Raw genomic sequence first — 23,944 nt, forward strand, 5'->3', positions numbered from 1 at the left:
AATGTGTTTCCATAACCCCACCCCATGCGTTCCACGAGGAACATTTGAACGCCAACCACCCCATACTTAGCCACCAAGATACTTAGCCACTTGGCATAAACAAGTTGACCCACTTGACCCGTTTATTAAATTATAAATATTTCTTATATAATAAATATATGTTGAAACAAGTCAAATGTGTTGAAACGAGTCAAATGGGTCATGTTGGTTAGGTCAAACGGGTTAAAACAGTTCGCATTTTGGTCTTAATGGGTCAAACAAGTCGACCCGTTTGTGACTCATTTTATTAAATAGGTCAGGCGAATCATGTCAGCCACTCGTGGGTTGTGTTCGGGTTTAAAAGTCTGGCCCGTTTAGCTAAACAGGTAGTATTCGGGTTTGCCCTTATTGGGTTGCCTAGTCAATTAGGTCGGCTTGAACCCGACCCACCAGCCTGTTTTGCCAGCCCAAGGTAAAACGCCTCCTCCACACGGATTGGGTAATACTCCGGCTTCACCAATGGGCTGGCCCCAAAGAATTGTTTGCACCCAAGGAGATTCAAACCTTAGACATGATTGCATGCCACCAAAACCAAAGCCCTTAACACTGGAGCCAACCCTTTGGGGTTAGAACAAAATTTATGAGAGCTAAGCGAACCATTACGGTTACGACTTGCTTCAATTGCAGAAAAACAAAGCCATTAACGGATCCTCCAAGCTTTCCCCAGCCCCTTCTCATCAATGGACTCACACCCTTCATAAGACAACCCCACCCCATGACAGAAATTCTTCACTCTTTGAACCACCCAATTTGAAGATACTGATTCAGGCAACCCATTATCTTCAAATACAGCAAGGGGATGAACGACCAAAGGCTGATTCTCCTCCACCTCTTTCTCACAAGTAAGGCACCACTGCCAGAGAACTAACTTTCTCACTCCCACTAGAAGAAACCACCCTTGTACCAACCTCATCTCCTTCCAACGATGTTACTTGTATCCACTGAAACTCTTGAGCTACTTTGCTTTCTACCCCACACCATTATCCCAAACAGTAGAGAATTCAACCTAGCCTCTTCTCCAATTTCCAAAGCCCATTTCAAAACCTTCGGATTACCCTCCTTATCCATCACCTTGGGGCGATGGATGGCATTCTCTACAACAATACCCACCCCCACTCCCATACAGATATTAGCATACAAGCCCAAAGAAATATCCAATTCCCGAACACTTAGCTTCCTGTTATCTAATACCCCTCCATTACAGTCTTCGTGCTCCCTCTAGCGTTGTCTGCATAACACCCTAAAATTTAGGCAACAACAAACGTCTTTGGATTTGAAACTGATGGACTATCACTAACCCAAGGCCTATTCATCCCAATCGCTCGTCTTCCCGTTGACTAACATCCTCTATTCCATTCTCAATCTTCCCTTCGGCATTTGTCTACATAATACTAGAAGTGCCAACAACATCTGTCGTCTACAAGTTTGAAGACGAAAGGAACTCCCGTGAAGCATCTCTAACATCAATGTCTATCTGACATTAAGAAATCTCTTTGAGACAAGCTCTCACAGGAATAGGCTACGAAATTACCAGTTCCATGCTCTTTGTTGACCCCGCCATAGTGACCGCCGCAACTTTAACTCTCCACATGATAGCTGATTTGGGTTGAACCTGACAATGATATACAACGACATTGCTCAGGCCTAACACATGAATGCTCTTAAGATTGTTTGGCCTCCACATTTAAAGAGCAGAACTATCATTTAGAACTCCCCCTTTATCACTTGGCCTCAAATCATTATGTCCCCCTTTATAACTCGAGCCTCCTCTTCCATTGATCTGGCATTAGCATTAATTGACCATTTGGCCCATAGACCCAGTGACCTGTATAAGCGTTTCCCTCACTTTCATTCAAAAAAACCGAGCCTTGATCCCCTCACTGCCTACGACACTCCTGGGCCCAATTACCCTTAGAAACTATCAAGCAAAATTCTTCTTGATTATGCGTGAGGTATCAAATTGCTTTAGCTATTCATATAGAAATAGGGCATACAAGGGAGGATATTTTGAGCAATCATTGAATTATATACATCACTTTTAACAACACATTTGCAAATGTATAATAATAAAAGATACAATAATTGTTTTCTTAAAATATTCAAAAAGCATTCAAACAATAATGAGTATGGAGACAATAGAAGCATTTTTGCTAAACATGTCATAGCAGTGGGGAAAACCTATGGCTATGTTTGTTTAAAATATTGCTTTATGTCTTTTGTTTTCTGTTATCAAAAGAAAAGCATTAACAAACAACGCAAAACACTCCTAACACCATTAAATGTTTTTAGGTAATTGACAAATATCATTAAAAATCACTTTTATGTCACATCATAACACTTTTTCAAACAAAAAAACACCCCCAAAACACATTACTAAACATACCATTTAAAACATTAGAAGATTATTGCAACTTAATTAGAAAAGGACACAGCATAAATGCAGCAAAATTGACTTATGCTTCTTGGCTTATGTAAACGGAAAGTTAACTGACTATAAAAATATGAGTGTTGTTAGGGATACTACAACTTTTAATACAAGATCCTTACAAATGATGTGACAATCCATGTGGCACTTACTATGTCAACCACTAAAATATGGACTGTCACATGGCAATCTATATAGCTCTTATTTCCATAAAAATGTGAATTGGCATGTAAGTTTATAATGGGTTTATAGCAAAATAAAAGTGTTGTTAGGGATACCACAACTTTTAATACAAGTCCCTTACAAACTAACGTGACAACCCATAGGGCACTTACCATGTCAGTCACTAAAATGTAGACTGTCACATGGCAGTGTATGTGGCTCTAATTTCCATAAAATGTGAATTGGCATGTAAGTTTGTAAGAGGTTTATAGCAAAAGTTGTATTACCAAGCATTTTCTTAAAAATAATGATACCTGAACAAGGTTGCTTAAAGCCATAAGTGACAACCGGAGCCATTGCAAATCAGTCAAATCTTTAGCATCCTCCCGAGCAATCTCAGCAATTGAACGAATCAAACTCTTGACAAGTTTTGGGGACAAAGCAACTTTATTTGCCAGCAAACCAACAATCATTAAAGCACCAGCCTACATATAAAAGAATATTTTTCAGTCTAAACATTAAAAGTAATTACACATCTTAGCTTACAGCCTTAAAACATCTTTTTTTTAAGGAGGGATAAATGACATCACAATCAAAAGTGATCACTTCTTGTTATTGCCTTAGATAATTATGCAGTCAAATTGACCTCAGAAAGAGGAATATGTTTGCAACATACAGGCCAAAGTAGAGAAATAACAATAATAATATTGACAAAATAAGAACATATCCCTATAAGAATGATAGAACTCCACATTACTTGTATCAATGAAAAGTGTTTCATCTCGTGGAACAGACACAATTTTGGGAATGTGATCAAAAGCAGAACGCATAACACAATTAAATGTACAGTGAATCCTTAAAGACTGATCATATATTTTGGTGGCACATTCCCCATCCATAATGGTAATACACATTACCCCCATCCTAAACCCCAAGGGGTTGGCCCAAGTGGTGGAGGCCTTGGTCTTAAGGTATTGATCCCTTCAACGTCCAAGGTTCAACACCTCACGGGTGCAAACAATCATTGGGGCCACACCCCCTGTTGAATAGCTAGCGATTTAACCAGTTTTGTGTAGAAAAATTTCCGAGGGTGCAATGTACGGGACCGGGATTTACTTTGCAGGGGTGAGTCTAAAGGACCCTTCCTTGGAGAGGTTTACCAACATTAAAAAAATCAAAAAAAAAAAAAAAAAAAAAAACCCCAAAGATGAGGATGAATAAATCAGAATGTCACTGTTACAACCCATTGCCTAAGAAACTTTAAGCAGAAAGATAGTTAATATGAAAGTGCTACTCCCATTTAAGGATAGTGCCTTTGAAATTCACCTTGTGATCTGACCCTCCTTTTGAGCCAGGCTGAAGTCCAGAAATTACAAATGGAAGGATTCTCTTTACAATATCATCATCAAGAGTTGTAACAGAACCCAAAGCCTCGACAACAACTGCTGTGCAAAAGCGGATCGCGAACCTTGAAGGTAGATACTTCTTAGTTGGAGACACCTGTGGCAGAACAGTTCAAATATATGTCTCCATAATTAAACAATCAATTAAATCTGAAGTAAAGACTCACATAGTTGCATAAAGCCTCCAAAACCCCCTTATCCCGAATACATTGCTGCACTAAAACCTTTCTAGGTGGTGGTGCACCCGAGTTTTTCACACCATCAAGAAACTTCCATTTGCTATTTCTACACAACAATGAGGTGAAAATATCAGACTCCATTAACTTAACTAAACCATCATTCTGAAGCATACAACATGCAACAACTGTAACTTCCTAACCTCGCGTCAATTAACTGAACTATTCGGACAAATGTATGGGTGTCATGGTATGGCAAAGCACATAAAATCAATTCCTCAAAATTGTAAACGTGAACCCTGCAATTCCAACATATGGCACATTACTACCCAAAAAAAACTAAATATACAAGTAAGAAGTAAAACTAAAATCATGATGCAGCAGTAATAATTCAAGAAGTGCTTACTTGTATCTGCGTATCAAATATTCAAGCGTCTTTAGCGATGAAGGAAGTTGAAAATGACCTGATAATAACCGTAAGTACGAACTAATTGAGGCGTTAATACGATTGTTTTCCTCTATGCCCATCAACTCTCTATCCAATTCTCTGCTTTTATGGCTAAACAAATCATTCTTGTAGTTTCTAAAACGTTCATCTGTGCTTATAAGAACCTCAAGACCTGAAAAACCAAATAACAAATAACCAAGTTCAATCGTGAGATTCTTTTTCCGAAACCACGACAATTAAAAAAAAAAAAATCCTCGGATTTATGATCTTCTGAGACCCAATAAATTGAAAAAATTATTTTATTTTAGTAGCTCAGATTATTCAGCCGAGCATAATCTTCCTCCAAGGAACAAACTTCTCCACACGAAGTGCTTACAAAACTTCAATCTTCCCTATAGAAATTTTTCCAAAATAGCTTCTCTCCAAGACAGAAAATACTAGAGGGAAATTCGAGTGAAATGAGCTGACCTTGCAACGCAATGGCCAGTACGGTGTCGACATCAATGTCGGCGGCTTCCTTGGGATCGAAGAGAATGGACGGGCGAATGAAGGGCCTCTTGAGCGGCTGCGACTCTCCCTGTACCAGCGACTTGATTGTTTCTAACTGGGCGGCTATGGACGAAGCCATTGATTTTCAGCAGGAGAAGAGCTCTCGAAGACTAAGGACCAAGAAGAGAGAAAGAAGCGCCTCGGGTTGAGTCCGTGGCTTAAACCCTAAAGTTCAGTGTTTGGAAGGTTGGGTTTTGTTTGTTTTGTTGCCCAGCCGACTTTGGGCGGTTTCAGGTTTTCTTTAGGGTTTTTAAAGGTGCTCTTTTTTCTTTTCTTTTAAAAAAGAAAACAAGACAAAACTGCACTTCCAGTTCCACCTACACTATCAGCTAAATTACAATTTCCTCCCAAACTTTAAAGAATTATAATTCAACCCCCAAACTACAAGCCTTTTAATTTAAACCATAATTCACTCCTAAACTACAGTCCCTTCTCTAAATAACTTTTCTAAACACTCTTAAGGGAGAGTAGCTGAGCAGAAAAGATTATAACTCTTCGGTGTTACAGCTGTTGGATAATGGCTGTCGCACCACTTTGAAAAGTTGAAATAGTAAATTCTTTCCTCCATGGTAATTCTGCCATTTCAATTTGGGTTTCTAATCACAATTTTTAACCCCTTTCAGTTTTTTTATTAATTTATTTAACTCCTTCCGTCCAAAATTGTCTTAAATCGTTTACACGACATATAGGTCAACAATTTTCCCGTCAAGGAAAATTTTAAATGGCATTTACAGTGTTTCACTTTAATACAAAGGCTACTTTAGTGTTCCGCATCATCTCCAGCAGTTAATAGCTATTTTAACCACTCAAAATCAACTTTTTTAGTTTAACTACTACTTTTTCACAATAAACTCTAGCAGACTATCTATTTAACAATCTACTTTATTTAAATATTATTTTTTAATCTATTTTTTTATTATAAATAGAGGAGAGAGGGAGAGGAAGAGAGAAGAGAAAGAAATAATAAAAAAATGTTTAGAATGTGCTAGAGATGCTCTTTCAAATATGAAAGCTCACCGTAGCAAATTTTAGAAAAATTGATATTCTAAAAGATCTGTTGAAGCACTAAAATTACTAAATTTAACTTAAAAGTTAGTTTAAAAGCCCTACTGAAGATGCTCTCATAGAGAGGATAATCCCTAGAGCTACTTGCTCTCTCTCTCTCTCTCTCTCTCTATATAATATATATATATATATATATTGTAAAAAGAGACATGATTGATTACCAATGGCAAAATGCATTACAATTTCTCTAAAATCCATCATATTGCGTTCAAGTAATAGTTTTAAACAAGAAAAAAAATAAATAACGTAACAGTTTTAAACAAAGTGCATCTGCTTTACTCACCCAACTCCCAAAGATTTGCTTGCTATCAGGGGAAACTATTAAAATAGTCTTGACCTAATTTCTAATAGCATTCTTTCTCCATAAAACTAAAACACAAAAACAAAAAACAAAAAGACGACTGGAACTGTAACCCCAGTACCAACCAAATCCGATCCCCGCAAAATTCAATTCTTATACACATTGCCAGGGAAGAACATTAACTGCCGCAAAAAATATCGCATTTTTGGCTATCTCACTTGCTATCTGTGAAATCTGCATCAATCACATCCCCATCAGGCCCCTTGCCTGATGATTCTGAAGGCCCAGATTCACTTCCAGGTGCAGGCCCGGGCCCGGGCCCAGCACCGGCACCAGGACCGGCACCTGCACCAGGAGCACCCGGTTGGTTGTAAAGGGACTGGCCAAGCTGCATTACTTCCTGGTTAAGGGCTGCCATGGCATCCTTAATGGTTTGGGTTGACCCCCCTGAAATTGCCTCCTTGAGCTCTCCAAGTTTTACCTCCACTTTTTCCTTCACTGGCCCGGGAACCTTGTCTCCAAGCTCCTTGAGTTGCTTCTCCGTCTGGTAGACAACAGAATCAGCTTGGTTCTTTGTGTCAATGGCATCTCTTCTCTCCTTGTCCTCCTTTGAAAACTTCTCTGCTTCGTTAACCATCCTTTGCACCTGCATGTTACGAAACATTTTACATCAGTGCCTTTTCAGCTTTTGACCAAACTCTAAAATAAAGCTCACCCTGACTTTTAACCATCTACGGATCTACCCAACATATTATATAAGAACATACCTCATCACTGGGCAAGGTGCTAGCACCAGTAATGGTAATGTCTTGCTTCTTTCCTGTGCCTTTGTCAATTGCAGTGACCGAGAGTATACCATTGGCATCAATGTCAAATTTTACTTCAATTTGGGGAACCCCACGAGGTGCAGGTGGGATACCATCCAGACGGAAGCTGCCAAGAGATTTATTGTCCCTAACAAACTCCCGCTCGCCTTGAAGAACATTAATTTCAACACTAGTCTGCCCATCTGCAGCTGTGGAGAAAACCTCTGACTTGGAGGTCGGCAAAGTAGTATTTCTTGGGATGATCTTTGTCATTACACCACCTAGAGTTTCAAGACCTAGTGACAACGGTGAAACATCCAAGAGAACAATATCACTGACATCCCCAGACAAAACACCAGCCTAGAAACAAATTGTCACAAGTGAACCAAAAAAAAACAACAAATGTTAGACAGTCTCTGCAAGCACAACACTTGAAAAGATGGTTGCACAACATCAAGTAGAATGATAATATGCTACATCCCAAAAAATATCACTTAGATGGTGGACTTACCTGAACTGCAGCCCCTAGGGCAACAACTTCATCAGGATTAACTGTCACATTGGGAGCCTTCCCAGTCATCTTCTTCACAAGCTCCTGAACAGCTGGGATACGTGTTGATCCTCCAACAAGGATCACCTCATCTATATCTTTGAAGGAGAGTTTGGCATCCCTCAAGGAATTTTCAACTGGTGTTTTAAGCCTGAAATATAATCACAGACATGATCAGTTGTTTTAAAGAGCCACAAGAGAAACAGCGACAAGAAGTCTGCTAAGAAACCATTTCCAATATGCAATCCCAACCAGAGACTACAAAATTAAAGTCAACAAGAAAATTACAGTGCAGTGAAGAACATCATGTAATGGTGAGAATAATAAAACATACTCGGATTTCAAAAGAAAGTTGAAAATCATACAAACCTGTCAAGAAGGTCAGAACACAATTCCTCAAACTTGGCCCTGGTGATGGTGGTTTCAATGTGCTTGGGACCATCTGCAGTGGCAGTAATGAACGGCAAACTGGAAAAAGACAAGATTTTACAATTAAACGTCAGTAGAACCTCTCATAGACAAACACCCACTCACAGTGGCAGAGAGAGACAGAGGGTAATCAACAAAATTCATAGGAATAAATCAAATACCTAATGTTTGTCTGTGTTAAAGATGACAGCTCCATCTTAGCTTTCTCAGCCGTCTCTGTTAGCCGCTGAAGAGCTTGTTTGTCCTTCAATAGATCAATTCCTTCATCTCTCTTGAAGCTTGCTGCAAGCCAATCAACAACTCTCTGCATTTATTGAGTGACATTTAGTACTTTTATATAACTGGGAAAAAAGAAAAGTAAAGGAATAGAAAAGAGCAGAAAATTAAACAGGCCAGGAGAGGGGGGAAAGAAGCCAAAAGATCCTGACCTTGTCGAAATCATCACCGCCCAAGTGAGTATCTCCAGAGGTTGAAAGAACTTCAAAAACTCCATCACCAACCTCAAGCACTGCAATAAAAAGAGTAACTAATTTTCAGAAATGCGTTTGTCACCAGAAAGCATCTTCCTAGAATACAAGATGTCTTATATACATATTGACAAAAAGAAGTAGAATAATGACAATGTACTAACATGCATGGAAAATGATTTACACAAGTTTTAGAATCGGCAGTAGTACCTGAGACATCAAAAGTACCACCACCAAGGTCAAATACCAATATGGTCTCATTGTTTTTCTTTTCAAACCCATAAGCTAACGAAGCAGCAGTAGGTTCATTAATGATTCGAAGAACTTCTAAACCAGCAATACGACCAGCATCCTTTGTCGCTGTCCTTTGGGAGTCATTGAAGTAAGCAGGGACCGTTACCACAGCTTTAGTAACTTTATCATTCAAAAACTTTGAAGCATCATCCACAAGCTTTCTCAAAACCTAAATTACATACAAACACATAAATGAATGAATTCAGAAACCATTCCAACCATCTACCACCATTTTTTCTATAGTAATGGAGTACCAAGAAAACCTTACACAGACTTGCTGATTGAATTTCCAGAAAATAACTTGGAAAATATTTAACCAGTAATAATCACCATGCAAGAGATGAAAGCATAAATATCATCATGTCCACCCACATCACACTAATTCCAGGAAAGCATTCTTTTAGCAAGCCATGGCACAAAAAACATTAATTTCCTAATTTCGCGTTACCTGAGCGGAGATTTCTTCGGCAGCAAATTGTTTCCCAATAGCTGGGCAGTCGAGCTTAACATTCCCATTATCATCCCTGACGACCCTGTACGAGACCTGCTTGCTCTCCTCGTCCACCTCTGACATCTTCCTCCCTATGAACCTCTTAACTGAGAAGAACGTGTTCTCCGGATTCACCACCGCTTGGCGCTTCGCGATCTGCCCCACCAGCCTGTCCCCGTTCTTCGTGTACGCCACTACCGACGGCGTCGTTCGCTGCCCCTCCGCGTTAGTCACGATCGTCGGCTTCCCTCCCTCCATAGCGGCCACCGCCGAGTTCGTCGTCCCCAGATCGATCCCCACTACCTTCTCGTTCACTACCCTCACCGGCCCAACTCTAGCCTTCGCTCTGAGTCTCGGATATGACGCCGCTTTGCCGAATCTCTCCCCGAAGAAGAACGCTCTCGATGACGACGATAGATTCCGGTGAAAGGGATTAGTCCGGAACGACGCAGTAGTGCCGAGGCCATGGATTTGGGCGGTGGAGGATGACGCCATTTGGGTGAATTGCCGGCGGTAAATTGGGGAATTGGATTAGGGTTTGAGAGATATAGAAATGGAGAAGATAAACCCTAAAGGAGAAATGGGAAATGTGGGGTTGGAGTTGGAGATAACGAGAGGGTTTATGAGTGAAGGTTAGGTGTGGTACCACGTGGAGGGTTCCAGAATGATCTAGTGCTTGCGTTCGGAATGAGGGAATCTTGGCCGTTGGATTGGACCGGATTTCTTGATTTTCTTCTTTCTGGTGGCAGGCTGGTGGGGATATCGAGGATATTCTTGTCTTGAAATGGGTTGGTAGAAGACTATGGAGGAGTGGTATAAGCATTTTGATTCTCTGCAAAATCTCAAACATCCGGTACATCCAACGTTGGGATTACTAAAAAGCTTAAAAAGTTATGTCAAATAAAAGCTCACATATCTAATAAAAATTTTCAAAATTATCTTTTATGAGTATGTTAAGGTATATGGTTGAGGGGCTTAAAAGTGTGTTTAACACTTAAAATATTTTGTTTTAAAAAAATATATCTGTTTGGTAACAAAAATTAAAAGTGCTTTTAAATGTCTAAAAAGTCCAAAAATAGTCAAAACACATTTTTTGCTAAAGCTTAAAAATGAAGTTTTTGTCAAAAAGCGTTTTTTACTTAAAAGTTCTATTTTTCTAATGCAATCTCAAACATGCTCTAAAAATGAAGTTTTTGTCAAAAAGTGCTTTTTGAGTTAAGGCTTGTTTGGATGTGCGTTTGAGAGGCTTAAAAGTACGTTTAACACTCAAAAAGTCCGTTTGAAGAAAAAAAAAATATTTGTTTGGTAAAAAAAACAAAATTGAAAGCACTTTTAATGGGTCCAAAAAGTCTAAAAAATGGCCAAAATGCACTTTTGGCAAAAACTTAAAAATGAAGTTTTTATCAAAAAGTATTTTTTGACTTAAAAGCTCTCTTTCTCAAAAACAATCTCAAACAAGATTTTAAAAACTCTATTTATCAAACGCTATTTCAAACATGCTTATTTAAAAATGCTTTCAAAAATTGAAAGCACTTTTAAGGGTCCAAAAAGTCTAAAAAATAGCTAAAACGCACTTTTGGCAAAAACTTAAAAATAAAACTTTGTCAAAAAGCATTTTTTGACTTAAAAACTATATTTCGCAAACACAATTTCAAGCATGCTCTTAAGCTTTTTTTTCAAAAGTGTATTTTGGCTGTTTTAAAAAATAATAATAATTAAAAAAAAAATTGAATTTTTTTACCAAACATGTAGTGTTTTATTTATTGACTTCAGACATGTAGGGCCTGTTTGGTTCTCGAAATAGACCTCTGGAATAGAATGGTTATTCCTATGTAATATTCATTATTTTGTTTGATAAGGGTTTATTCCTATAAATAATAACTCCTGAGGAAATCACTAATCATTTATATACAAGAATAGTTATTCCTCTAAAAAATGAGATAAATAGCTATTCATGAGAGTAAGGACAATAATTTCAAAAAAAAAACATTTTTTTTTTTTTTTTGTCCTCTCAAACTTAAAAACAAAAATAAAAGAAAAGAAAAAACAAAAAATCATGTGGATGGCTGCGCCCTTTGGGGGTGACTGCGGCCAACCTTCAACGGCCCTTGGGGGTGGTCGCGACCATGCCTGGAGGTCTCCGAGGGTGGTTGCAACCACCTCTGATGTGAATCGGGGGTGGCTAGGCCATCCCCGATTCTTACCAGGGGTGGTGCAGCCATCCTAGTGTAGTGACCCAAATAATTAATTAGGCTTAGGACATCTTAATTAGAAATTAATTGAACTTTGGGTTACTGGAAACATCTAGAGGGCCATTTTGGGTATTTCAGAATTTCGGAGCTACAATAGACGAACGCTCACATGGGGGACCACACTAGCGCTTGCCTAGCACCCGTACACGAGCGCTCGTGTGGGGACCAAGACGAGCGCTCGTTGACCTTTTGTTGACCACTAATTTTTACCCGCACATGCCACCTGTAACTCTGACCCCTCTGAGCTACAGTACACGAGCATTCGACTCTATAGTTCACGAGCGCTCACACATTTCTAGAAATTTTTCATTTTGCCCTCAACCTCTTTCCCCTATAAATAACCCACTCCTCATTCGAGTTTTCTCACCTATGAAGCTTGGGGAAACTCTATTAGTTTGGTTTGGTGAGTGTGGTGAGATTTTGTGTGCTTTTGGTGGAGAATGATGAGTCTTCTTGAAGGACTTGCTTGTTGAGGTAATAATCTCTTCCCTTTTTCCTTAATTTATTAGGTTGTTAGCTTGATTCTTGGTTGTTATAGAGAGTTTTAAGGTTTAAACTTATTAGATCGTTCTTTTGCATCAGGTTTAATCTTGTTATTTGGAAATGTTGCTTTGCTTAGAATAGAGTTAGAAAACATTTCCGTAGTATAAGAGACTATTAGAAGACTCGGGAGCATGTTGGACCAAATGAAGTTCTACCTGAACCTCACTTAGTGTTGCTGAGTTATGTGTTAACATGGAGAAATTATTTGGTCTTGCTCAATTTTATCTGAATAATTTTTTAGCAGATTAACTTTTTACATTAAATAACCATCTTGAAATGTATATTATTGACATGCGTTATATTGAAAATTTGCAATAGTTAAAGGGAATTGATAACTTGTAGAGAAGATAGTAGAGCTAAAAATATGATATTGTCTACACGTTGGTTTACTCATCAGTGATATTGTTATTGATTCTATCAGTTGCAACGGCTAGCATTGAAAGACCATTTTTAATAATAAATAATGTTAAAAATCATTTATGTAACTAAATTTTAGATTAGTGGATGAACGATTCATGTCTGGTTATGTACATTAAAAATGATATGTTCAAGATTATCAGCAATAAAGAAATTACGCAGCGATTTCAATTTTTTTTTTTTTTTTTTTTTGAGAAAATCGATCAAACTTTATTACTAGAACTCCAAGAAAAAATAGAGAGTTGGAGTGGAAAAAACACTCTAAGAAAGAAGAGCACGAAGCTCTAAGGTTACAATGTCAGAAATACAAGTTTGGGTTTCCTCAATCCAAGTCTGCTCAATCAAGGATGACGTTGCTTCCTTTGCTAGTCCATGACCATCTTGGTTGGCATCTCTCTTCACATAACAAATCTTCCAATTTCTAAGAGAACCCAAAACTATCTTTATGTCCTCCAGCATCTCTGTCCAAAAGGCCTCCAGCTAGCCTCTAATTCCCCAATAGCTTTCACTACATTTAAGGAATCCCCTTCAAGAATAATATCATGGAAGCCCAACTCACAGCAGAATTCTGCTGCCCGAAGAGCCCCCCAAGCTTCGCCAGTACTAGGTTCTTGGAGTATCTGGACTGTTTCACATTTTGCTGCATTAACCATTCCATCGTGGTCCCTCACAATGACGCCAACTCCCATCCTTTTATGCTTAGAATCAAAAGAGACGCTTTTGATTCATAAAGGACAATTATGAATAAATTATGAAAACTCATAAAGGACAATCGAATAAATTTACGCTATGTTTGATAAAATTACTTGTAAATTAATATATTATATGTTAAAGTAATGATTAAGTGATTAAATTTACATCTTCCTATAAGCTTAAGCTTTTGGGACAACTATTAATTTAATATGGTATCAGAGCTAAAGGGTCCTAGGATCGAACATTGACTCCGTCAATTCACCCACATTTAAATCAAATATTCAACGTGTTAGGCCTCACCTATTAAAAGGGAGTTTGAGCCCACACGTGAGGGAAAGTGTTAAAGTAATGATTAAGTGATTAAATTTACCTCTTCCTATAAGCTTAAGCTTTTGGTTAAATTTATTTTTAATCTTGACCCTCCTGAATCAAGATCCTGGCTCCGCTACTGCTTATGAGGTTTGTGTCCCACGTTGATAAAGCATAAAGAAAAATAGTAATTAATATATTCAAGTGGACCCAAGCCCATTAACTTAGGTTTTTGGGTTGCTGAACTTTTATCATGAGGAGCAAACATGAACTTTTTATGTGAACTTTTAGAAAGCCGATGAGACACATCAATAGGCACGACTTTAAACAAAATCCACTTAATTAAACAACTATAATTTTCTTAAATAACTCTTCCATCAAAGAAAAAAATGGGAAATAGTATTTCGTATTTCCTTGTCCTTCTTCCGTCATTTTCTTTTGACACGAAATTGATAATCTATATTTATATCACTCTTATTTTTTTTTTTAAAAAAAATAATAATAATAAATTATTCATTTTTTTTAATTGGAATTTATTCAAATATTAATGATAGACATAAATCAACTTTCCAATTATGAGAAGATGCGAGTTTTGCAAAAGTAACTAAATAAATTGCATTATAACTATTAGAAATGATATAATTTTTATATTAATTTATTTATTCAGTCTTTTTTCTTTTTTAAGGATTATCATTGATTCCCTGCCTTATTTAATCTTAGATTTCCTTGTTCACGGCTCTTTAATTCATTAATAAATAAAGATCATTGTAATATAATTTAATACACTTCAATATACACTACAAAAATTTGACTAAATAGTGACATGTGGAATGTGACATTTTAAGCCCAAAAAACGTCTCTATTTAATTATGAACGTTCGAATAGTGACATTTTACAAATGTCATTAAACATAATAAAAATTAGAGACGTTTGAACAGTGAAAATATCAATACAATGTGACATTTTATCGTATAATCAAATCTATATAGTAAGCCCGTTAAGGCTGCAATGGTCACGAAATAATCATTGGATCCAAGGCTCATATAACACACACATATTTGATCATAGAATCAAATCTATATAGTAAGTCCATAGTCATTATACCGCACCTATCGGTGCACCATGTCATACACTTTATCTTTTCAACCAGTTATTAAAGCAGTAACAAGTTGTACAAAAATATAAGCATGCTCATATCATACGCGTGCTCAGTTAGTTGATATATCGCACGTTTTTAAGGAAAGTATTCGTAAGTGTTTACTTACCTCATGTGCTTGCTCGAATCCTTTGACATCACGAATTCCTGCTATAACGAAATATGACTCATCGTTATAAACAGTACTAGCGAATTCTACAAGGTTCTAATTCAATGGTGAAATTACCTATTTACAAAAAGAGATGATTGAAAGAATGATGTGTAATATGACTCTATATATTTTTAGTATTTTCGTGTTTTGTAGGGTTAAATAAAGCACGTGCATTAAGCCACGTTAGTGTCCGTTTGGTTTTACACTATAGGGAAAAATGCAAAATTCCTATATATGGTTACATTGATTTGTAATAATCTCCGTGTGGTATAAGAATGTTTTGAAATTTCTTCGTGGTATGCAAAAATAACAAAAAGGTCTTTACACCCAACTTGTCTTTTTTTTTTTTTTTTTTTTAATTTTTTTAATTTTATAGAAATGATAGAATTTATTCATTTTTCAACCATTTACATAATGAATGAATGAATCTACATGAAATTTGTGTGGAATTCACAAATCTAATCGTTGATTTATTGAATTTGTAGGATGAGATATGAAAAATATTAAGATAAATCATTTTCTTTATATTTGAAAATTATTAAATATCATGTCAACAGCAATCAAATTATTACACTTGTTACACATAATAAAAAAAATTTACTCCCTTAGATTAAGGTATTTTAACTCCCCCCCTTCTCCCGCATTGTTTAAAAAAGAAGAAGCAAGATTTATGACGTTTTATTAATGGAACGTGATTTTTGCAATTTCTAAGGAATCTGTCCTAGGTTTTTAATTTCATCAAGGAGTATTTAAAAGTGTAAGAGGATTTTATTTGGACTCAGGGAGATTTTCGGAAGTTTTATTTTAGATTTTAAATAATTGAGGGATAAAATAAAACAAAATATAGTAATAATAAATAAATAGGATAATATATATAAAAAGAGAGCCGCTCGAGTGGGTTTGATTCTGCTCAAGTGAACTCAAAATACAGCGAACTGCTTGACACTTAAACGAGCATACAAATTAAAGATAAAAATAAAAAATGGGCGGGGATACAAAACAAATAATAAACATGCAAAGTTTTATTTTTGGTAGTTTGGAGAGAAATTGATGCAACTTTTAGTTTGGGAATATGACACATTGTAAATTGAGTGTCAGTTTGAGAGAGTACTTATATTTTACAACTTGAAATATCTAAGAAAGTCTACCAACATCCTTTGTAGAGCAATCCTCATTATCAGAAAGTTTCAGAAACTCTTGTTCAATCTAAACAGAGAGTTTCAGAGGACAGTTAGCTTATCGAAACTTACATTGAAGAAAGCAACAACTTTGTATAGATGCATAATGTGCTCAAGACATTGCAGTTTTGCTAAAATGAAGCGTCCCCTGAAGTGGCTAGCCTGTACAAGGAAAAACAAAGCGAAGAGAGAAAACCTTGTATTCATTTTTGTTCTGAAACCTGCTGTACAAAGAATTGGATACAGAGTAATCTTCGGTGCTTGATATGCTTCAACCTCTAAGATTAAGGGTGCGTTTGGGATTGCGGTTTCGCAAGAATAATCTGCGAAAGATCGTAAAACCCTAAATATAATAACCGGCATGCAACAGCAAATAGTTCTTTCAAGCCTGCAGACTCATCCCTAGCCATCATACACCCACATAGAGACACGGGAACGAGAACGGGAACCTACATAATCTCCTTGGCTTTGTGTTGCCATCCGTGTATCAAGCAACTGCAGTTGTCTTTTAATCCAAGGAGGATCATTCGGACTCAACCAGAGAGCCTCACCAGTATGCCTGTTCTTGAAATCTGGCTGCCGTGGATTTACCTTATGTTTCCTGCAATCCCACCATTCATATGGATTGGTGAAAAACACCTGCCACAAGTAGAGGCGATTTTCATCCACTTCAAAGCCACCTATAAATGCAACAAGATAAGGGATAAAGAAATAGATAAGCATGTGAAAAAGAGAAGAGGGAAAATAACTCAAAATGAACAGCTTTTAAGGATTGTCATAATAAGCATAGTATTGATTATGGCGAAGAGAAAACAGTTCCAATAATCATGCAATTGAATGGTCCATGGCCAATTAAACAAAGAGCTGATCCCCCCTGCTCAGCTAAGTTATTATTTTGTCCCTAGAACAATACTCCAAATGACTCAAAATGAGTACTTGGACCCATGCAACAGGTTGTGCTGCTTAAGACAACTTTACTAAAAGTTGGATCAGTCAAAAGCCTCAAAAATAGCAACTCTCAAACTTCAAAACTGAAAAGCAAAAACCCTTCGACCATCACTTGTGCTGAGCATTGATCTAATTATATGCACGTAAGCACACAAATTACATTAATATAAGGGTAAAGTCTATATACCCCCTCAAATTACCACTCAATTGTAATGTCCTCTCAAACTTTCAATTGTAACAATGTCTCCCCAAAACTATCAAAACATTATCAATATCCCCCAAGGCTAGCAAAAAGATAAAAATGCCCCTATATATTTCTCAATAAGACAAAAATACTCCTATAGATTCAAAAATAATAATAATAATAATAATAATTAAAAAAAAACAATTTTTTTAAAAAAATTTTATAAAAAAAAATCAATTTTTTTTTTTTTTTTTTAATTTTTTTCTTATAAAAAAGGATTTTATTTTTTAAAATTTTAAATTTGACCAACCCTTTGAATTTTTTTTTTTTTTTTTAGGGTAGTTTCATCATTGTGGGAACATTGGCAATGTTTTGGTAGTTTAAGAGGGAAATTATTACAATTGAAAGTTTGAGAGACATTGTTAAGTGGGTGATAGTTTGAGGGTGGTACGTGGACTTTCCCCTTATATAATCACCATCATCCCACGTGGATCATTCAAACAGTTTCTAGGTCAGCTATTCAAATCCTGTGCGGGCAACTCACTCCATTAAAAAATATACTCGTTTTTGGTTACTTCCTTCGTAGTCTTCTAGTCATTTCTAACAAACTCCAGAAAAAGGTTTCGTTGACCCAGAAATACTATAACACATCCAACAAAACTGCCCAATACATTTCAACCAGAATTAGAAATTGTACCTGCTCCTGCTTGGGACCCCTCAACTTTGTGGCTTTTTTGGCCTAGGAAACCTTGGTCAATATAATTCAATTCGTTTACGATGACCTGCAAAGAACAAACAAAATGGTTCTACAGATAGAGGTTATGCATATTTAGCAGTACCACAAAATCATAGGAAGAGGGTAAAGGTCTAAGCCTCTAAGGTATTCTATCAACATTAGTGTATGATCTTGCTCTATTGGCAATAATAGCTTGTTAGCTTCTATATGATACAGGTCCCTCAAAATCATTTTTGATAAGTAAAATTTTTTTTGATAAGTAGGTCCCTCACAATCATATACAAATGATTTTTTTTTTTAATAAGTAAAACAAATTCATTAAAAAGCACAAGAGGCACAACCCAAATACATATGGAATATACAAGAAAAAACACCCAGCAAGTCAAAGAGAGCACAAAATTCTACAAAGTTGGAGATATTAAGAAAGGCACTAGCAGAGATTCACTCAAAAAGGAATTTAAGAAAACATAGATGTAGATCCAAACTCGTCTTCTTGCAATCATAGAAACTTTGAGCATTCGTTTCTCTCCAAATGCACCGCATTGAACATGCAGGGATTACATTTCAAACAATTTGAGTATCATTCTGACCGACTCTTCATTTCCAACAAGCCAAAAGATCTAACCCACTTTACTCCAAACATTTGACAACCATATTCAACAAATCTCTCACAACATCACAATGAAGGAGGAGATTATTGGGAGTTTTCCCACTCTTTCTGCATATATAGCACCAATCCATCACTATGATTGACACTTGAGGAGATAATTCAGATTGGAAATTTTCCCTAAAGATGTCCAGGTGAAGAAAGTCACTCTCAAAGGAGCCTTAGTCCTCCAAAACTTTGTGAAAAGTTTTGCCCTCAAAAGAGCGTCTTTGCGAAGGGATCCAATAGAACTTATTGTCACCATCCTAATCCAGCCCAATGGAGTACAAAACACTGAAAAAAGAAGATATGAAATCACCCTCCCAATCATGCACCAATATGATAAAATTTTTGTCCCAACGCACCATATCATTGTGAGAAAGCATATGGTCAGCCACCAGAGTATCCCTATCCCTTGCAAGGCAAAATAACTCCATCAAAGTTTCCATCAAAGTGCAATCTCCAAACCAAACGTCATGTCAAAACCTGGTTCGAGAGCTATCATCACCTCAATACTAACAAAGCTAGAGAAGGCATCCCAACCCCCCCTAATATGTTTTCCATAAACTCACCACATATGGTCCATTGATAAAATTAGGCATCAACCACCTGTCAAACTATCATTTTTTTTATCCATTACCTGTCACCAAAAAGCCTTTCTCTCTACATCATATCTCCATCAACACTTTCCCAAAAGAGTATGATTGAAAGTAAGCAAACTCCTAACCCTGAAAAATCTCCAGGATGAAAAGGAATACAAACCTTTTTTTTTTTTTTTTTTTTTTAATTAACAAGATGAAATTTTGACTCATTATCCAAACCACCCCACAAAAGATCCCTCTGCAATTTTTCTAACCAATTAGCAACACCAACAAGAACAGGGAAGAGTAAAAGGAAATAGGTATAAAGGTTGGAAGGCGTGCTCTTACTCAATGTTAAATGACCACCCTTAGACAGGCAGAGTCTTTTCCACCCAACTAATCTTCTTTTCATTTTCTCAATAATTGTAACAAATAAATATATCCTTGAAAGGAGCATCCAAAGGGAGGCTCAAATATTTCATGGGCAACAAAGAAACCCCGCAACCAAGAATACGAGCCAGACCATCAACATTTGCCACATCAGAAATCAATTCAGATTTGGCCAAATAAATCTATTTTTTTTTTCTTTTTTTGTGAAGAAAGAGCATAAAATAAATCTTCAACCCTAAAGCATCTTCAAAACAAAGGAGATGAGAAACAGAAAATAGCTAAAATAATTTGGTACAATCCCATAGAAAATAAAGGTATCGTCAACGAAACCCCCACCGAAATGCTAGTGATAAAACCCTCATTCATAGCAGTTTACATCATTTAACTCAAAGCTTCCATAACAATCACAAATTGAAGGGGAGACAAAGGATCACCTGTCTTAGACCCCACGATCCCACATCTCATAGAGGGGAGGAAAGTAAGCTATAGAAAAAATAACCACTAGGAGTACCATTAATGTAGAGGGGGCGGCTTGCATGGGTCCTTGGTTTACCCAACCGGGGTGGGTAGATGAAATGGCCCTTCCTTGGAGGTGTTCTTCATTATCAAAAAAAAAAAAAAAAGCCTTTCTCTAAGTCCAATTTACATACACGCCTGGCCTGCCATATTTGAGACCACTATCTAAACATTCATTGGCGACGAGAAAAAAAATTTAACAACCTCTTATTAAAGCATTATGAGTCTTTGACATGATATTATCCAAAACAGTTTTCAATCTATTTGCCAAGACTTTCGCAATAATTTTATAGACACCACTCACCAGACTGATAGGATGAAAGCCTTTGACCTTAACAACCCCTACTTTCTTAGGAATAAGAGTAATAAAAGTAGCATTCAAACTTACCACACTCATGGAAATCTAGAAATACTTTCATAACATTGACTTTGACATCCTAGCAATTTTGGCAAAAAAGCCATAGAAAAAAATATCTGGACCCGGAGCTTTATCCCCATTCATATCTTTCACCACCCCAAAAACATCCCTTGCCTCAAAAGCTTGCTCCACCCAATCTGCTTCCTTCTCACAAATTGAGTGAAAAGGAAGACCATCAGATCTTGCTGTCAATTTTTATTCCCAGGATAAAGCTGAGTGTAAAATCGAACTATATGATCCTAAATTTCAGCAGGACTAGAAGAAATATCTCCATTGATAACCAAATTCCCTACCGAGTTACATCTTCTATTAGAGTTAGAAGCCTGATGGAAGATTTCACCACCCTCGACTTTTGCCTCCAACTCACCTCCTCCAAAAGAATAGTCTTCTCCAACTCAACTGTAGCCACATCCTTCCTCAATTTCTCCTCACTCGAAAGAGATCACTTTTCTTCAAGCACATCCAGCGCTTTTATATCACCAAGAAGAGCCCATTTTTTCATCTTTACAATACCAAACTCTGTTTCATTCCACATCTTTAAATCAGCATCCTAGAGCTTTTAGTTTCTGAGCCAAAACAAAACTAGGAAAACACTGAAATCAATAAGAACTCTACCAGTGCCTAACCTTTTCAACTAAAGAAATTTAAAATACCTTCTGCCCCTCTAAAATTCACCACAATCAAGTAGACTAGGAAAGTGATCTGAAAGTATCTTGGGCAACTTGCTCTGAACAACGTCCAGAAAGTGAACTTTCCACTAGGGAGAAATGAAAAATCTGTCAATTCTATCACCACCTCAATATTGTCAAAATAATAGGTTAAGTAATTAAATTCGTCATTTCTCATTAATTTAGACTTTTGAGATAAGTGACAATTTTTATTTTTTGACGGGTAACCTCAACAAGGTAGGGCCCTCCGGACCCATTCCTGCAGAGTAAATCTTGGACCCGCGCACTGCACATTCAGAAGTTTTCCTACATGGATTAGGGTAAATTGTTGGCTTTTTACATCAGGGGTGTGGGCCCAAGGGGGAATTTGCACCTAGCAAGTCTTGAACTTGGGATCTATGGGGTGATACTCCCTAAGACCACAAGCGCCAACCCCTTGGGGTTAGATAAGTGGTAATTTATTGCGGAATCAAAGTATATGATCCCAAATTTGAACCCTAACTCTACTTTATCTCCTATTTGGATAAGTGGTAATTTATCATTCTTTAAAACTAATTAATAATATGATCAGTAAAAGCAAAATAATGTAACAAATAACTGAAAATGGTGCCTAAGTGCCTCTTTTGGTGTGTATGGAAGGAAAGGAAAGATAGGTGCTTTGAGGAGAGAGAGACGACGTGGGGGACTATTTTATCTTTGTTCTATGAAGCTTTGTATTTATGAACAACGGCGTATGTATTAGCTTTAGTGATTTCCTTGTTCGTTTTGATCTTACTAATTAGGTGGTTCCTTTTGTATACTTCCAATGTACTTAGGGGTGCCTTACCCTTCTAAATTCTAATGAGATTGATTTATTATTTATTAAAAAAAAACCGAAAGAAAATTGAATATAAGCTGTAACTTGAATCCTGAAAGAAAATTGATACACCACTATCTATTAAAGATTCAGAACACCCTAACTAAATCAGTCTTCAAACAAAGTGACAAACAATTGTAATCACCCATTATGCACCCAAATATCATTATTTTAGCGATATCAGTAAGCCAAAAAAAGGGGGGGGGGGGGGGGGGGGGGGGTTGGGGGTGCAAAAAAAAGAAGAATTAGCTTCTGAACCTCGTAATATGTTTTGAGATCCTTTTTGAAAGACCCTAAATGACCTGAAACATAGACAAAATCCTTCGGTTCTAAATGTTGTAGGCACATTTCTGCCATCTTGTCCCACATCTTCATATTTATCCTGTTCACAAATTGTACAATGTAAGTTTGCAAAGTACCGAACTCTAGAATTAACAAATAACCCGAAAAAGAAAAAAGAGAAAGAAAAATAATTGAATTAATGCCCAAACCTAAATTTGGTTTTGGAATCAGGGGAGGCTTTGACGGAGAGCCTAGTGTAAGCACCAAACCTGTCGGTTTTCGTCCTCTTCAATGGATACTCCACCGACCCGATGAAGCTAACGGAGTTCAGCAACTGCTCCGTACACTCTATGATGGTGGGACGCTGGAATTTAAGCACGTGCCGGTACACTGGGCTGCCGTCCTCAACAACGTCGGTGAAGAATTTCGGTGATCGTCTAGGGCTCGCCGCCGAGGAGGCCAGCCGTTGCAGAGAGAACCGGGTCGGGTTCCTCATTAGGGCTCCAAAACGGTGCGCACCGGCACTCATAGTAGTTATTTCTACTATTTGGGGTTTTGATTATCTTTGGTCGGTTTTTAATTTGGAGTAGTAGTCTTTGGGGTTGTTTGTTAAACCCCTTTCCATCCCCTCACATTCCCCCATATTTTACCACACTATTCACTTTATTTTTTTCAAAAAAAACATTCGTACTTTTATATTAAATAATTTACTTTTTATATCACATCATTTACTTTTTATTATTATTCAAATAATAAACACCCTCTTAGATCTCTCTTTCATTTGTTTTCTTTGGTTCTTTTTTTAGAGCAAATAACTGACCGATGTTGGATGTACTATCATACATGTGGTTAAATTAGTCATTGATGGTAGATGAAGCAAAGGAAATTGCGATTGAGAATGTGCTTTATAGCGGAGATGGAAAATAGAGGAAATCATTGTTTAGTTTTGGAATCGGACAGTAGACATTGAGGTAATTTACTGAAATATGCTGCGGATTTGAAAATTAATTGGAACGATGACATTAAAGAGTTAGAGATGAACTTATCCCTCACGTAATTAGATATGATTATGTCTAGTCTAATTTCATTATCTTCTTTTGATTTGTATGACTCGTGGCATAGCATATAGCAAAAAAAAAAAAAAAATTGTTAAACAAAGCATATATCAAGTTTTGATGGAAGAAATTTCTCATTTTACACTCTATTTTTATAAAATGAATGAAAAATAAGAATTGTTATAACGAAAAAACAAAAAGGGAAAATGTGTAATAAGTCTTGAGTTAACCCTCCAAAATTCAAAAAATTTTGAGTTTTTTTTTTTTTTTTTTTTTTTTTTCAAAAATTTACTCATGGGGTCAATTGAAATGACAATAAAATTTCTGCTGTCAAAATTTTTTAACAGCTATTAGAATCACT

General features: G+C 36.8%; 3 protein-coding genes across 3 annotated transcripts in view; all 3 read right to left on the minus strand.

Moving 5' to 3' along the window:
- The window catches only part of LOC132191150 (ARM repeat superfamily protein), a 33,881-nt gene extending 28,447 nt beyond the window's left edge, over positions 1 to 5,434 (minus strand). Inside the window, exons 1-6 of the mRNA XM_059606171.2 lie at positions 5,122 to 5,434; positions 4,612 to 4,825; positions 4,409 to 4,504; positions 4,197 to 4,314; positions 3,953 to 4,126; positions 2,941 to 3,111 (exon numbers count right to left, since the gene is read on the minus strand). Of these exons, the coding sequence (XP_059462154.2) occupies positions 2,941 to 3,111; positions 3,953 to 4,126; positions 4,197 to 4,314; positions 4,409 to 4,504; positions 4,612 to 4,825; positions 5,122 to 5,281 (933 nt within the window). The 5' untranslated portion in view covers positions 5,282 to 5,434. The remainder of the gene's footprint in view (positions 1 to 2,940; positions 3,112 to 3,952; positions 4,127 to 4,196; positions 4,315 to 4,408; positions 4,505 to 4,611; positions 4,826 to 5,121) is intronic.
- Positions 5,435 to 6,420: 986 nt separating this feature from the next.
- Positions 6,421 to 10,311, minus strand: LOC132189247 (stromal 70 kDa heat shock-related protein, chloroplastic). Its single transcript, XM_059603892.2, has 8 exons — positions 9,563 to 10,311; positions 9,031 to 9,283; positions 8,782 to 8,861; positions 8,515 to 8,657; positions 8,294 to 8,392; positions 7,886 to 8,075; positions 7,336 to 7,734; positions 6,421 to 7,214 (listed from the first exon to the last, which is right to left on the minus strand). The coding sequence occupies exons 1-8, from the start codon at positions 10,097 to 10,099 to the stop codon at positions 6,783 to 6,785; spliced, it is 2,133 nt and encodes a 710-aa protein (XP_059459875.1). The 5' UTR covers positions 10,100 to 10,311; the 3' UTR covers positions 6,421 to 6,782.
- Positions 10,312 to 16,121: 5,810 nt separating this feature from the next.
- Positions 16,122 to 23,096, minus strand: LOC132189896 (protein OSB1, mitochondrial). The gene is made up of 4 exons (XM_059604727.2): positions 22,738 to 23,096; positions 22,505 to 22,628; positions 18,133 to 18,217; positions 16,122 to 16,983 (listed from the first exon to the last, which is right to left on the minus strand). The coding sequence occupies exons 1-4, from the start codon at positions 23,055 to 23,057 to the stop codon at positions 16,706 to 16,708; spliced, it is 807 nt and encodes a 268-aa protein (XP_059460710.2). The 5' UTR covers positions 23,058 to 23,096; the 3' UTR covers positions 16,122 to 16,705.
- Positions 23,097 to 23,944: the final 848 nt, after the last annotated feature.

Source organism: Corylus avellana, chromosome 9, assembly GCF_965113065.1.
Source record: "Corylus avellana chromosome 9, dhCorAvel1.hap1.2, whole genome shotgun sequence".
NCBI classification, from domain to species: domain Eukaryota; kingdom Viridiplantae; phylum Streptophyta; class Magnoliopsida; order Fagales; family Betulaceae; genus Corylus; species Corylus avellana.